At 49.5% G+C, this 13,255-nt stretch overlaps 1 protein-coding gene across 1 annotated transcript; it reads right to left on the minus strand.

The window, feature by feature from the left end:
• Positions 1–1,037: 1,037 nt before the first annotated feature.
• On the minus strand, positions 1,038–1,821 carry LOC125534277 (uncharacterized). Its single transcript, XM_048697540.2, has one exon. It carries the CDS (start codon positions 1,798–1,800, stop codon positions 1,078–1,080), a length of 723 nt encoding a protein of 240 aa, XP_048553497.2. The 5' UTR covers positions 1,801–1,821; the 3' UTR covers positions 1,038–1,077.
• Positions 1,822–13,255: the final 11,434 nt, after the last annotated feature.

Consider the following 13,255-nt stretch of genomic DNA (forward strand, 5'->3'; position numbering starts at 1 on the left):
TAGTTAGTTACTCACAAAAGGTGTTAACATGTTTTAATTGTTTTTGTGCCGTCTAAAATGCGTATCTGACTTTTGAAAATTGTTATGTTTTAAAAATAGTTCATGTATTTTAAAATATTTTTGTAATATTAGTAAAAAATGTTGACGTATTAAAACAATGTTCGTATAATTTAAAAATGTTCATCCTTTTTATATGTTCATGTAATTTTAAAGAGTGTTCCTGTGCTAAAACATATAATCATAATTTTAAAAATATTCATGCTCTTTATAGAAGTGCATGTGATTTAAAAAAGTTTTATGTGTTTTAAAAAACATTGTTGATGCATAAAACAAATACACAATTTAAAAGTGACTGGGCTTATGAGGATGGGTGTGTGGATTGGGTGTAGGTTGTATCTCAGGAAGGACAATCGGCACGTCCAACTCGGGGATATTAATTTTAAAAGTATTAAACATTCGCTTGTGATGGCACTGCGATGATCGATATCATCCTTGAGATTGACCATGTTCTGACATACTGCGCTTAGGTGGACATCGCGGCCATCGTTGGTGAGGACAGGACGTACGGAGGGTAAGCACAACACAAGTGAGGCAAATGTGTTTAAATATATAACGTGGACTTGTAAAAGGGTGGAATCGTTCTTATTGCGCTTGGAGCATTTAATTTTTCTCTATCGTTGCAAGGCACAAACATGTTTGCTAGTGAAAATAAAAGAAATATAAAACAAAAATAGGAAAGAACCAGAAGTTAAAGGAAAATGAATATAAAAAGTTGAAATAAGATAAACAACCCATTGAACAAAGAAAACTAACCGGTCCAGGGAGTCCCATTCACTTATTAAGGAACTGGCTATAAAAAATGAATTAATCCTTTATCCTTTTTTTCTTTTTAAATACCCCTCAAAAAAAGGTAGACAGCGAAGTGCGGCACAAGCAGCAACCACAGGGAAGAACAGGAGTTATTTTGATGTTTTTCAGATCAAGTACTACTACTAGTAGTAGTTATGTACACGAAAACTTCATCCAATCTGCTGGGCAGCCCTCGAGTCATAATACGTTTCTACGGTACACTACACTCTACAGGTTCAGAAACTTCCGCAGGGCACAGAGCCTAACGTCATCCCGGCACATGGGGCACGTCGTCTTCTTGGAGAACCACGTGGAAATGCACCGGCGGTGGAACGCGTGCGGGCAAGCCGGCAGCTGCACGGCGGGCTCTCCCTCCAGGCCATCCAGGCAGATCGCGCAGTCGTCCATCGTCCCGGCGCCGTCCAGGTCCAGCTCCCTCTCTTTGCACGCCATCAGCAGGGCCTCCTCGCCGTGTATGATCCGCCGGTGCACCTTCATCGCGAAGCAGAAAGTGAAGCCGCCGTCCTTGGCGTCGTCGCCGCGCGCCACGCGGACGATCTGCGGGACGATGTCCGCGGGGACGACGGCGTCCCACTCGTCCTCGTCGAGGTGGAGCTCCCGGAGCTGACGCAGCTCCGCCAGCATCCCGCGGAGGGCCCCCTGGCAGGCGCCGTCGCTCTGTAGCACGGACAGGTCGCCGACGGGGAACGTTACGGCGGAGTCGCTGTCGGCCTTGGTGTACTTCTGCAGCACCACCTTCGGGCGCCGGCCGCTCCTGCGGAACTCCAGGGACCGCGTCACGCTGCACGTCACGCGCAGGGCGAACCGGGGGCTGCCGCCGTCGGAGGCTGCCGGCGCGGGCTCCTCGGAGAAGCATATCGTGGTCGCGTCGAGCCGGCGGTCGACTACTGCGCCGTCCGCGACGTGCTTCGGCATCGCCATTGCTGCCATCCTAGGATCCGAACGTGCAGATGATTGCGGGTCTGGTGTTGGTCAATCGGCGTGCGGTGCGCTATATGTAGGCCGGCTGGGCGGCGCGTGCGCGCCCTCCGGTCGGAAACGGCTTCCCAATTCGAATTCCGGTGGAACGCGATGCCGACTCGGCGACTCGTGCCTCCTGGACCGGACGGACCGGAACGAAATAGATTCTTTTTTTTAGACACAGACCGAAATAGATAGGCTAGTCCCCTAAAACAAAAAGATGTTTTTTTTTGGATTTTTATTGCTTGATCCTTCTCTCCTTGTGCTGATGCAGCAGTTTTTTATACTTTGTTTCTGGTCGTTGGTTGTTGCTCTTTCGAATTCTGTACTTGGGTTTTTTTTATAAACTTTCAATCTATTCATCTTCAATCATGTTAGTACAACAAACACTAGAAATAATAAAAATTATATCCAAATTCGTAGACCACCTAGCGGTGACTACAAGCACTGAAACGAGCCGAAGGTGTGCCGCTGTCATTGCCCCTCCCTCACCGGAGCCGGACAAACCTTGTTGTAGTAGACAATCGGGAAGTCGTCGTGCTAAGGCCTCATAGAACCAACGCAGCAGAACAGGAACCGCCGCCGATGAAGAGTGTAGATAAGAAGGATCCAACCTGAAAACACATGAACAAAGTCGAACGACGAATAGATCCGAGCAAATCCATCGGAGACACACCTCTACAGGCCCACCGACGAAGCTAGACGCATCACCGGAACAAGGGTTAGGCGGGGAGACCTTTATTCCATTTTCAGTGAGCCGCCGTCGTCTCGCCTTCTGGAGTAGTACACAAACCCTAACAAATCTCGAAGAAAGATCTAAAAACGGAGCCCTCCCACCGGTAAGGGCCGGGATCCACTCCGCCCTCATGGCCCTAAGGCCATGGGAAACAAGAGAACCGACGCCGGTGCCGGCGGGAGGCAGAGGAACCCTAGCTTTTTGGATAGGTGGCGGCTGGCTAGCAATGCCCTTTGCTCACTGTCGTGGAGTTGTCACGGTAGATGTCCTAGAGCAAGGACTTAGTCGTAGGGCCATCGCACTAGGAAGCTTCAAGGGGTTAATCGGCACAAAGGACACAAGAGAGTTTTTATACTAGTTTGGCCCCTTACGATGAAGGTAAAAGCCTACGTCTAGTTGGGATTGGTATTGCTGAGGTTTCGATCTCCAAGAGGGTCAACTCGCCGGCTTGGTTATCGACTTGGTTGTTTCTTGCCCTAAACCGCCACCGGGTCGTCCCCTTATATACACGGGTTGACGCCTGGTGGCCTACAGAGTCCCGGCCGGCTCATAACCGTGTCCGGCTCGGTGACTTCCCTTACATGCCTTTCCTTACAAGTCTTTCCTTACATACGGCGGTTTACAATATCGGGCCTTAAGCTGGCCCCAGGCCTTTGGGCCTTCTATATGTTTCATAAACTATCATCTTGAATGTATATTGGGCTTCTTATGTAACCCGCCATTAGGGCTGACCCGGCCCCTCCTGGGCGGGTCATATTGGTAGTATTATCCCCAACATTAGGCCCTAGGTTGACTTTGAACTTTGTTCTCTGTCAATCTTCAATACTTAGGTAGAATTCATCCTCTTGTCTGAAAACTTCTGTAACCCGTCGTGACATCATCTTCTGAAAACAGAAAAAATCTTCATGACGTCATCTTCCAACGGATCTTTCATTTTTTAATGCCTTCCGAGAATCGAGGCGTTCATTTATTTGGATAATCATTATTCGGGTCTCCTTGATTTACACGCCCGCCTGTTCGCTTACTCCCTTATAATAGGTATCACTTAGGTCTTTCATTTTCCTCCTTCGGTCGTCTTCCTCCTCCCACTGCTTCGCTGCCGCTCGAGCTCTGCCGCCGCCGCAGATCTCCTCGTCTCCACCTCAGGCCGCTGCATCGACCTGACTTGTCTAGAAAAATGCGATGAATCTCCACAGCGAATCCACACCCGTAAGTCTCGCATCCTCAATCTTTTTAGATCTGCATTAGGGCTTTGCGAGTTCGTCGGTGTTCTTCATCGTTCTTCATGAAGTTTCCTGGTAGTTCTTCCTTCGCAGCCTCTAGGGATCCAAAAAGGAAATATAACTCACGCGGTAGTTGTTTGGCATCCATTTTGATAGTCGTAGATCCCTTTTTCTCTGTATAGATGCTTCGTTATCGCTGATGAACTCATCTGTACTAGATATTTAGGTTTGGAATATTTTTCTTTTCAGAACAGCCATTTGATCCAAAATAATCATGACAGCTTGGTAAAACGTGTTTATGCCAACACTTAGCTGAATCTTCTTTCTGAAAAAATCTGTAGTCATGGCGGCTTACCGCGCCGGCTTTCTTTTCCCTATATGTCATTAGCCTTTAGTTAAACCGCCATTACTTGTTTTATAACTGACCGTAGACTGAACCGGCATGTTGTTATTTATTTTTCAGTTCTCTGCACATCATGCCGTCAAAGACACCCACCGTCTGTAACTGGGTCCCTTCATCCATAACTGAGGAACGGTTAAAAGAGTTCTTCATCGTTGGGTTTCTGCCTTCAAAGAATGTCATGTCTTATCGTGCTCCTGACCCGGAGGAAGAACGCCCCAATCCAAAAGATGGAGAAGTGATTGTCTTCACTGACCACATGAACCGTGGCTTCTCACCGCCCGGTTCAAAATTCTTCAGAGAGGTCCTTCATTTTTTTCAAACTCCATCCTCAGGACCTTGGACCCAATTCCATTTCCAACATTTGTAACTTCCAAGTACTCTGTGAGGTATATCTTCAGCAAGAGCCCACCGTAGAGCTGTTTAGGGAGTACTTTTATCTGAACCGGCAGAACGAATGCACCAACAGTCCTAGCTTAGAACTTGGAGGCATCTCAATTCAGTGCCGTCAGGGTGCTGTCTTCCCTCTCATCGTCTTACCAGGTCACCCAAAGGACTGGAACCAAACTTGGTTTTATTGTCAGGATATTTCTCCAGCAAACGAGAAGCCTCTGCCGGGTTACTGCCCCGGTCGTCTTGACTCCAAGTTCACCCTTCCGGATAAGCTCACCGTTGCTGAACGCAAGAGGCTACTTCCCTCCATCAGAAGAATCAACGCTTTGTTGGGAAATGGTTTAACCGGAGTAGATTGACCCACTGCTGGATCTCATGGCGAGTTATTCCATTAGGTCGTCGATCCAAACTGATGTATGAATATGATGGAAGCCCGGACAACTCTCTTCGTCACAGCCCAGTTGAACTCACCGAAGAAGACATTGTTTCAATGTCAACCCTTTTGGTAAATGGGAAATATGAAGATTGCAGTATTGTTGGGTTAAATCCCTTCTGCAAGCTTAACCCGGTGCCAGAAGTAAGTACATTCTGATCTCTTTTTCTTTGTGTTTTTCCCAGCTATTATTATTTTAACACTGATCTTTCTTCTTGTCTTGGCAGGCCAATTCTGACTTTTGGAAGGTGAAATATGACCACGAAGCTGCCAAGAAGGCGAAAGCCGCCGCCATGAACACCAAGAAGACGACCCGAAAATCGAAGAAGAAGAAGAAAACCACTATTGAAGATTTAATGAAGCTTGATGACACGTCTGACTCGAAGGTAGCCCTTGATTCCGTTGGCTAATTTTTTAACAATCTTATTGACACTGATCCTTACCAGGATGACACTGGGGCCAGTCAGGCCGGGGAAGTAGAGGTAACTATCATTTCCTCCGACTCAGAGCCCTTACCAAGACACAAAGTTCGACGAGTGATCCGTAAAGTAAGGTTTTCTAACCCCTTAGCTCACTTGGATCCCAACTTTCATTTGAAAAAGCAGCAACATGAAGCTGCCGTGAAGCTGAGATTGAAGATGAACCGGCTGTCGACCTTCAACAGACCCCTCAGAAATGCCCGAACGAGGTTTACTTTTACTGTCCTTAACTTGTTTTAATGAATCCAGCTCATTGTATTCCTTTTAACTCCTTTCTTTTACCTTTTCAGGAGGTGTATCGTTCTTCAGGTGACTCATCACAAACACAATTTCCGGCTTTCAAGACTGCTCCTGGGTAATCAGAAATCCTCTTTTCTTCCGGGTTGATCAATTGTATCTTGATGCTGACAGTCGTGTAATATATTTTTTTTCTTTAGCGGCCAGGCTAAATCCAAGAAGGCGAAGGTAACAAAACCGGTGGAAGACCCGCCAGTACTAGCATCTCAAACGGCTAGGACGCCTTCTCCATTAACTGCCGCCCCAGAAGACCCGCCTATTATCAATGAAGCAAATCCTTCGGAACCGTCCCTTGACAAAGCCACTATGAATCCTTCCACAGTTGGACCGTCAAGCTCAACTGACCCGCCGTCTCCACATGTTCAAGATGTTCAAATTACTGGGAGCCGCTTTGTTGAGCCGGGGAACCCAACGGTGTTTGTTGGGGATATTACTACTGGGCGTAAACCGGCCTATCTGGGCCGGATTAACTTCATCAGTAGTTAAGTATGTTAAAGCCCATGAAGGTAGATGAGGGCTTAAAGCCCATGATCGGTTTAAGGCCTGTAGCCGTAAACCGGCGTCGGTATGTAAACTTGTATTGTAAGTTAGGAATAAGTAGAGACCAAACCGAACACGTATATGAGCCGGTGTTGGGACTCTGTAAACCGATGGGCGTCACCCATGTATATAAGGGGACGACCCGGCGGCGGTTCAAGGACGACAGACAACCACTCGAGACTTAGGCGAAGCTTGTTTTGCTCCCTAGTCATCGAAACCCCATCAATTCCATCACAACTAGACGTAGGCTTTTACCTTCATCGAAGGGGCCGAACTAGTATAAACTCTCTTGCGTCCCTGTGTCCGCTTTAACCCCTTCAAGCTAACCCGTTGCGATGGCTCCACGACTAAGTCCTTTCACGAGGACATCTGCCGTGACAAAACCACGACAGTGTTGGCTCGGTGCACAGCTAAGCAAGAAGCATTGGAGAGGCAGAAGGTTCGCTTTGATGTTGCCAACTACGACCGTCTTAATGCCAGTGATATCTTATCCGGCTATCTCAGTCATGTACACTCCAGTCGTGAGTCTGAGATCAAGATGGTTAAGCAACTTCAGTTGAAATATGAGGCAGGCTGGGGCCCCGAGGCCGGCTCAGTTGAGTACGGGTACCGGGTCCCCTTTGGTGGCATACACGTTTTCATCGGCAAGATCGGTGAACCGGGCCCTGAGCCGGACATCTGCACCGACCTCGTCGAAACGGCTCAGCGTGCGCGAACCGCCCGGGTTAAACCGGCCGTGAGGCGTGCCTTCGTGGGAGTCATCCATGGAGGAAGTTATGAGGATGGATCGGAATCTCGCGGCGAGACCGTCGTTTATTCCGGCGACGAGTCATCAACCGGAGAAACTGAATCTCTATATCAGCTGCAAGATGGCCGGATTGGGGGCTGTTCCGATAGCGACAGTATTCCGGACCCCTCTGATCTACCCAACCGAGTTGGAATATTCATGGCCGGCACACAAGCAGCGCTTCATTCTTCGACCGCTGCGCCAATAACCTCCGGTTCAGTAGCGGCGACATCTGCCGGGGCAGGAAGCTCTGTACGCCCGCCGGCTCAAGTTCTATCAGATCTATTTGATGCATTGGCTGTGCTTATGGCAGAAGCTAACCCAGCGGATCAGGACGTCCACAATGCGGAGATTGCAAAGGTAAAGGAACAGATCGCCCAGGCCAAGGTGGACCTGGCAGCTGAGAATGCCAGGATGACCATAGAGCGGGCCGCTTTAGATGCACAAGCCTACAGGCTCATGTTGGACCAAAACGCGTCGCATGAAGTCATGAAGAGGAAGTACCAATCCCGTTTGCCTTAGGTTTTCGAGGCCAGAGACCTTTTCAACACCCCAGGAGCAGGAACCAGTAATCCGCTGGAGGGAAACCGGGCGGAAGCTCCTAGGACCGGCGCGCCGGTTCAGCCCCGTCTGATGGGTCTGCCTCGTCAAAACACTGTTATACCTCAGGCTGTTTCAACACATCCGGGTCACTACTCCAACCCAATGGACAATCTCGTTGCCGCTGCTGCACGGCTGGAGGCCATTCCAATTGAAGGTGACTCACCGCAGGCGGTAGAGACGCGACAGGTCAAGGAGCTTCTTAGGACAGCTTTGGTCCAACAGGAAGCATACTCGTACAGCCGCGACCGGATCCACTCGACCCCTCGTCCAAGCCGGAGCTATAGCAGGCGTATGGATGAACCGACAGTGCCAAGTAATGAACGATGTGGAGCACCCCGCGGCAACAACCCGGCGGGTGGTGCTGATAACGCTCAGGAAGTGGTGGACTGGGCCCGAGCGCGCAGGGAGGCCGAGTTAGCCGCACAGTATCAGGCTCGGCAGCTTACGCCGGTTCGTCCAACTATCTCGGTCGAACCCGGTGTTACTTCTAGTTCTTTGGGGGTGCCTTGCCTTGTCCCCGCTTTACGCAATGTGCGCCTGCCCAAGGATTTCAAGGGCCCGCGCAAGGTACCAAATTACATGGCGGATCAACCCCCAGAGACGTGGGTGGAGAGCTATGAGATGGCCATGGAGATGCTTGATGTGGATGATGCGGCATGTGCGAAGTACTTCACCATGATGCTTGAAGGAACGGCCCGCACTTGGTTAAAAAGCTTACCGGCCAATTCTATCAGTTCATGGGCCCAATTACGAGCCCGGTTTATCAGTAACTTCAAGGATACATGTAAGCAGCCTATGTCGATAGTGGACTTAGCTGCATGTGTCCAGGAGGAAGGAGAATCGACGACTCATTGGGTGCACCGGGTCTCGCAGGTTCTACATTCATCAGACCGCATCAACGCTGACACCGCGGTTATAACCCTAGAAGGCAATTGCCGGTTTGGGCCCCTAAAGCTGAAGTTAGGACGGATGAAGCGCCATTGCACTGACATGGGGACCCTCATGGCTGCCTTGGTAAAGTATGCTGATTCTGATAGTATCAAAGATCCCGAGTCTGATGATGACAAGACAGGGAAGGGAAAGAAGAATAGCAACTCCAAAGGTCAGCAGCATCACTCGGCAGGTAACGGTAGCGGAGGCAAGCGTAAAGCGGATGGCAACATGGACTTCGTGGCTAATACCAACGCGCAGGACAAGGGTCAGCGATGTAAGGGTAAACCGCCGAATCAAGGTGGAGCGCCTAACCCTAACCCGGACCACTTAAATTATCTATTGAACCAGCCCTGTCCAAAGCATGGGACGAAGGAGGTGCCAGCAAACCACCTTTGGAAGTATTGCTTCATTATGCAGGAGTTCAAGAATTCTAATGCTTTCCGGTATGATCACGGCTCTGGCGGTGGCTCAGGATCCGGGCCGGGTTATGGTGGAGGAAATTCCGGTTTGGGGTTTAATGGTAATCCGGGCGGACATAACAATCAAAATAATCAGAACAACCAGGGTGGTTACAACCAGCAGCAGCAACAGTCGGGTTACCAGAGCAACCCAAAACAGTTGAATAGTGGGCAGTACCATGTCTTCACCACTAGCTTGGACAAGCGAGACCGGAAAGTTCAGAGGCGGGCAGTCAACTCTGTTGAATCGGCCGTGCCCCGTTATCTGCGCTGGTCTGAACAGCCAATCAGATGGAGCAGAGAGGATCACCCTCCCCAGGTTGATAATCCGGGTTAGTTGGCTCTGGTGGTGGCGCCTCAGGTGGGAGGTTATAAGTTCACCAAGGTGCTCATGGATGGAGGGAGCAGCATTAATATCTTGTACTATGAGACCTTCCGTCGTATGGGACTAACAGATAAAAATCTCAAACCGTCCAATATGGTGTTCAACGGTGTGGTACCTGGCAAGTCAGCATATCCTGTTGGTAAGATAACTCTAGAAGTGTCCTTTGGAGATGATCATGATTCCAGGTCGGAAACATTGACGTTTGAAGTGGTGAAAATCCAAAGTCCATATCACGCCCTATTTGGGCGACCGGCCTACGCCAAGTTTATGGCACGGCCCTGTTATGTGTATTTGCAGCTCAAGATGCCGGGTCACAAGGGGACAATAACGGTTCACGGAAGCCGTAAAATCGCTTTGGAGTGCGAGGAAGGAGATGCGGCCTACGCAGAGTTGGTTTGTGCCACCGAGGAGCTGAAGTATTATAAGGACAATGTCGATCCGGCGGACATGACTCCATTAAAGAAGCCAACTACGGAGCATGATCCGGCCCTGAAGTTCAAATCGGCAGCTGAAACTAAGCTTGTTGACTTCGTGCCTGGCGATTCGTCCAAGCAGTTCAGCATCAGTGCCAACTTGGATCCGAAATAGGAAAGCGCGCTCATCGAGTTCATCCGTGAGAATCGGGACATTTTTGCATGGAAGCCCTCTGACATGCCAGGTGTACCGAGGCAACTCGCTGAGCACACCCTTAATGTGGATCCTAAATACAAACCGGTGAAACAGTTCCTCCGCTGGTTTAACGAAGAAAGACGCAAAGTGATTGGAGAAGAGGTAGCCAGGCTCTTAGCAGCTGGCTTTATTATTGAAGTTTTCCACCCTGAGTGGCTTGCCAATCCGGTACTGGTCCTTAAGAAAAACGGCACCTGGCGCATGTGTGTGGATTACACAGATCTTAATAAGGCTTGTCCAGTAGATCCTTTTGCCCTCCCCCGTATTGATCAAATTATTGATGCTACGGCGGGTTGTGAGCGTTTGAGTTTTTTGGATGCATATTCTGGCTATCATCAGATCAAAATGGTAGTTAAGGACCAGGAGAAGATGGCATTCATAACTCCCTTTGGAGCCTTCTGCTATGTGTCTATGCCCTTTGGGCTCAAGAGTGCCCAGGCAACTTATCAACGGTGTGTACAAAATTGTCTTCACAAGCAGATTGGCCGTAATGTACATGCTTACGTGGATGATATTGTGGTTAAGTCAAGGGAGAAGGAGACTCTGGTTGACGACTTGAAGGAAACCTTTGATAACCTGAGGACGTACAAGATGATGCTTAATCTGGCCAAGTGTGTCTTTGGTGTACCGGCTGGCAAGTTATTGGGTTTTCTGGTGTCCAACAGAGGAATCGAGGCTAATCCGGAGAAGATCACAGCCATCACCTCCCTAGCTAAACCGAAGTGTATCAATGATGTTCAACGCCTGGCAGGCCGGATTGCGCGTTAAGCCGGTTTATCAGCCGCCTTGGTGAGAAGGCAATCCCTTTGTATCAGATGTTGAATAAGACGGATCAATTCGTCTGGAGTTCTGCTGCTGATGAAGCATTTGAGGACTTAAAGCGGCAATTGGCCAATCCGCCTGTGCTCGCCGCTCCCATTGACAAGGAGCCATTACTACTATATGTTGCTGCTAATGCTCATGCGGTCAGTGTGGCTATTGTGGTGGAGCAAAAAGAGGCAGGCAAGGAGCATCCGGTTCAACGTCCGGTTTATTATATCAGCGAGGTACTCATTGAGTCCAAGCAAAGGTATCCGCATTGGCAGAAGCTGGTATATGGAGTTTTTATGGCAAGCCGGAAGCTTAAGCAATACTTCCAAGGGCACCCCATTACGGTGGTCAGTTCTGCTCCCTTGGGGGATATCATCCAGAACCGGGAAGCGACTGGCCGGATTGCCAAGTGGGCTATAGAGCTTGGGCCGCACGGGTTGAAGTATGTGCCTCGGACGGCGGTTAAGTCTCAAGCACTTGTTGATTTCATCAATGATTGGACGGAACTGCAAGCACCTGAAGAAAAGCCGGATCACACATATTGGACCATCCATTTTGACGGATCCAGGCAATTGGAAGGCTCGGGGGCTGGAGTCGTATTAACTTCCCCACGAGGTGATAAGTTTTGTTACGTTCTCCGCTTAATGTTCCCTTGTACTAACAATGCAGCTGAGTATGAAGCCTTGCTCCATGGTCTCCGGATGGCTAAGGAGATGAATCTAAGTCGAGTTAAGTGCTTCGGTGACTCGGACCTCGTGGCTCAGCAAGTGTCTGGCACTTGGGATTCCAAGGACCCACTCATGGCAGCATATCGTCGTGAGGTGGATATTGTTGCAGGTCACTTTAAAGGCTATCAGGTGGACCACATGGACCGACGGAAGAATGAAGCAGCGGACGCTTTAAGCCGGCTGGGCTCTCAGCGCAAACCGGTCCCGCCCAATGTTTTTCTGGATGTGCTGCACAACCCGTCGGTCAAGCTCCCTGGTGAAGCGGATTTGGCTATTCCTGATCCGGAGGCTCAATTGGTGGCAGCTCTTCATGTCATTCCGGATTGGACGCTTCCTTACCTGGCGTACATGAACCGGGGCGAGTTACCAGAGGATGAGACTCTGGCCCGACAGCTAATCTGGCGGTCCAAGTCCATGACTATTGTCAATGGCGAGTTGCATCATTGCAGTGTATCAGGGGCGTTTCAACGCTGTGTGTCTCCTGAAGAAGGCTGTGAAATTTTGCGTGAGATCCACGAAGGAGATTGTGGTCACCACGCCGGTTCAAAATCTTTGGTGGCTAAAGTGTTTCGCCATGGCTTCTATTGGTTAACTGCTCATGCTAATGCGGAGGATCTGGTCAGACGATGTGACGGTTGCCAAAAGTTTTCAAGACGTGCTCATGTGCCAGCTCAAGAATTGAGAATGATTCCAATTACTTGGCCGTTTGCGACTTGGGGGCTGGATATGGTTGGGCCTTTCAAAAGGTCCAAAGATAAGAAGACCCACCTCCTGGTGGCGGTTGACAAGTTTACAAAGTGGGTGGAGGCAGAACCTGTTAGCAAGTGTGATGTGGCCACGGCGGTTCAGTTCATCAAAAAAGTGATTTTCCGGTTTGGCTTTCCACACAGTATCATCATAGATAATGGTACCAATTTGTCCAAGGGTGCCATGAAGGAGTTCTGCGAACGGGAGCACATCCGGCTTGACGTTTCATCAGTGGCACACCCACAGTCCAATGGTCAAGCAGAAAGGGCTAATCAAGAGATCTTGAGAGGCATCAAGCCCCGGCTTATGGTTCCTTTGCAGAGAACACCTGGTTGTTGGGTAGAAGAGTTACCATCTGTGTTATGGAGCATCAATACTACACCCAATAGATCAACAGGATACATGCCGTTCTTTATGGTCTACGGAGCGGAGGCGGTTCTCCCAAGTGATATCCGTCATTACTCACCTCGTGCGGCGGCTTATGTTGAAGCGGACAACGAGATAGCACGGCAAGACGCTTTGGACCTGTTGGATGAAGAACGTGACATAGCAGCCGCCCGCTTGGCGATTTACCAACAGGATCTTCGTCGTTATCACAGTCGCCGATTCAGAACCAGAACCTTTCAGGAAGGAGATTTGGTGCTTCGGCTCATCCAAGATCAGACTGATATGCATAAGCTATCCCCACCTTGGGAGGGACCTTTCGTGGTCAGCAAGAATCTGCACAATGGGTCATACTATCTGATCGATATTCGAGAGCATAAAGACTCACGTACATCAGAGGAGGAGACCAACAGGCCGTGG

The sequence above is a fragment of the Triticum urartu genome, chromosome 2A, assembly GCF_056163025.1.
Source record: "Triticum urartu cultivar PI428250 chromosome 2A, HENAU_Tu73, whole genome shotgun sequence".
Taxonomy (NCBI): Eukaryota; Viridiplantae; Streptophyta; class Magnoliopsida; order Poales; family Poaceae; genus Triticum; species Triticum urartu.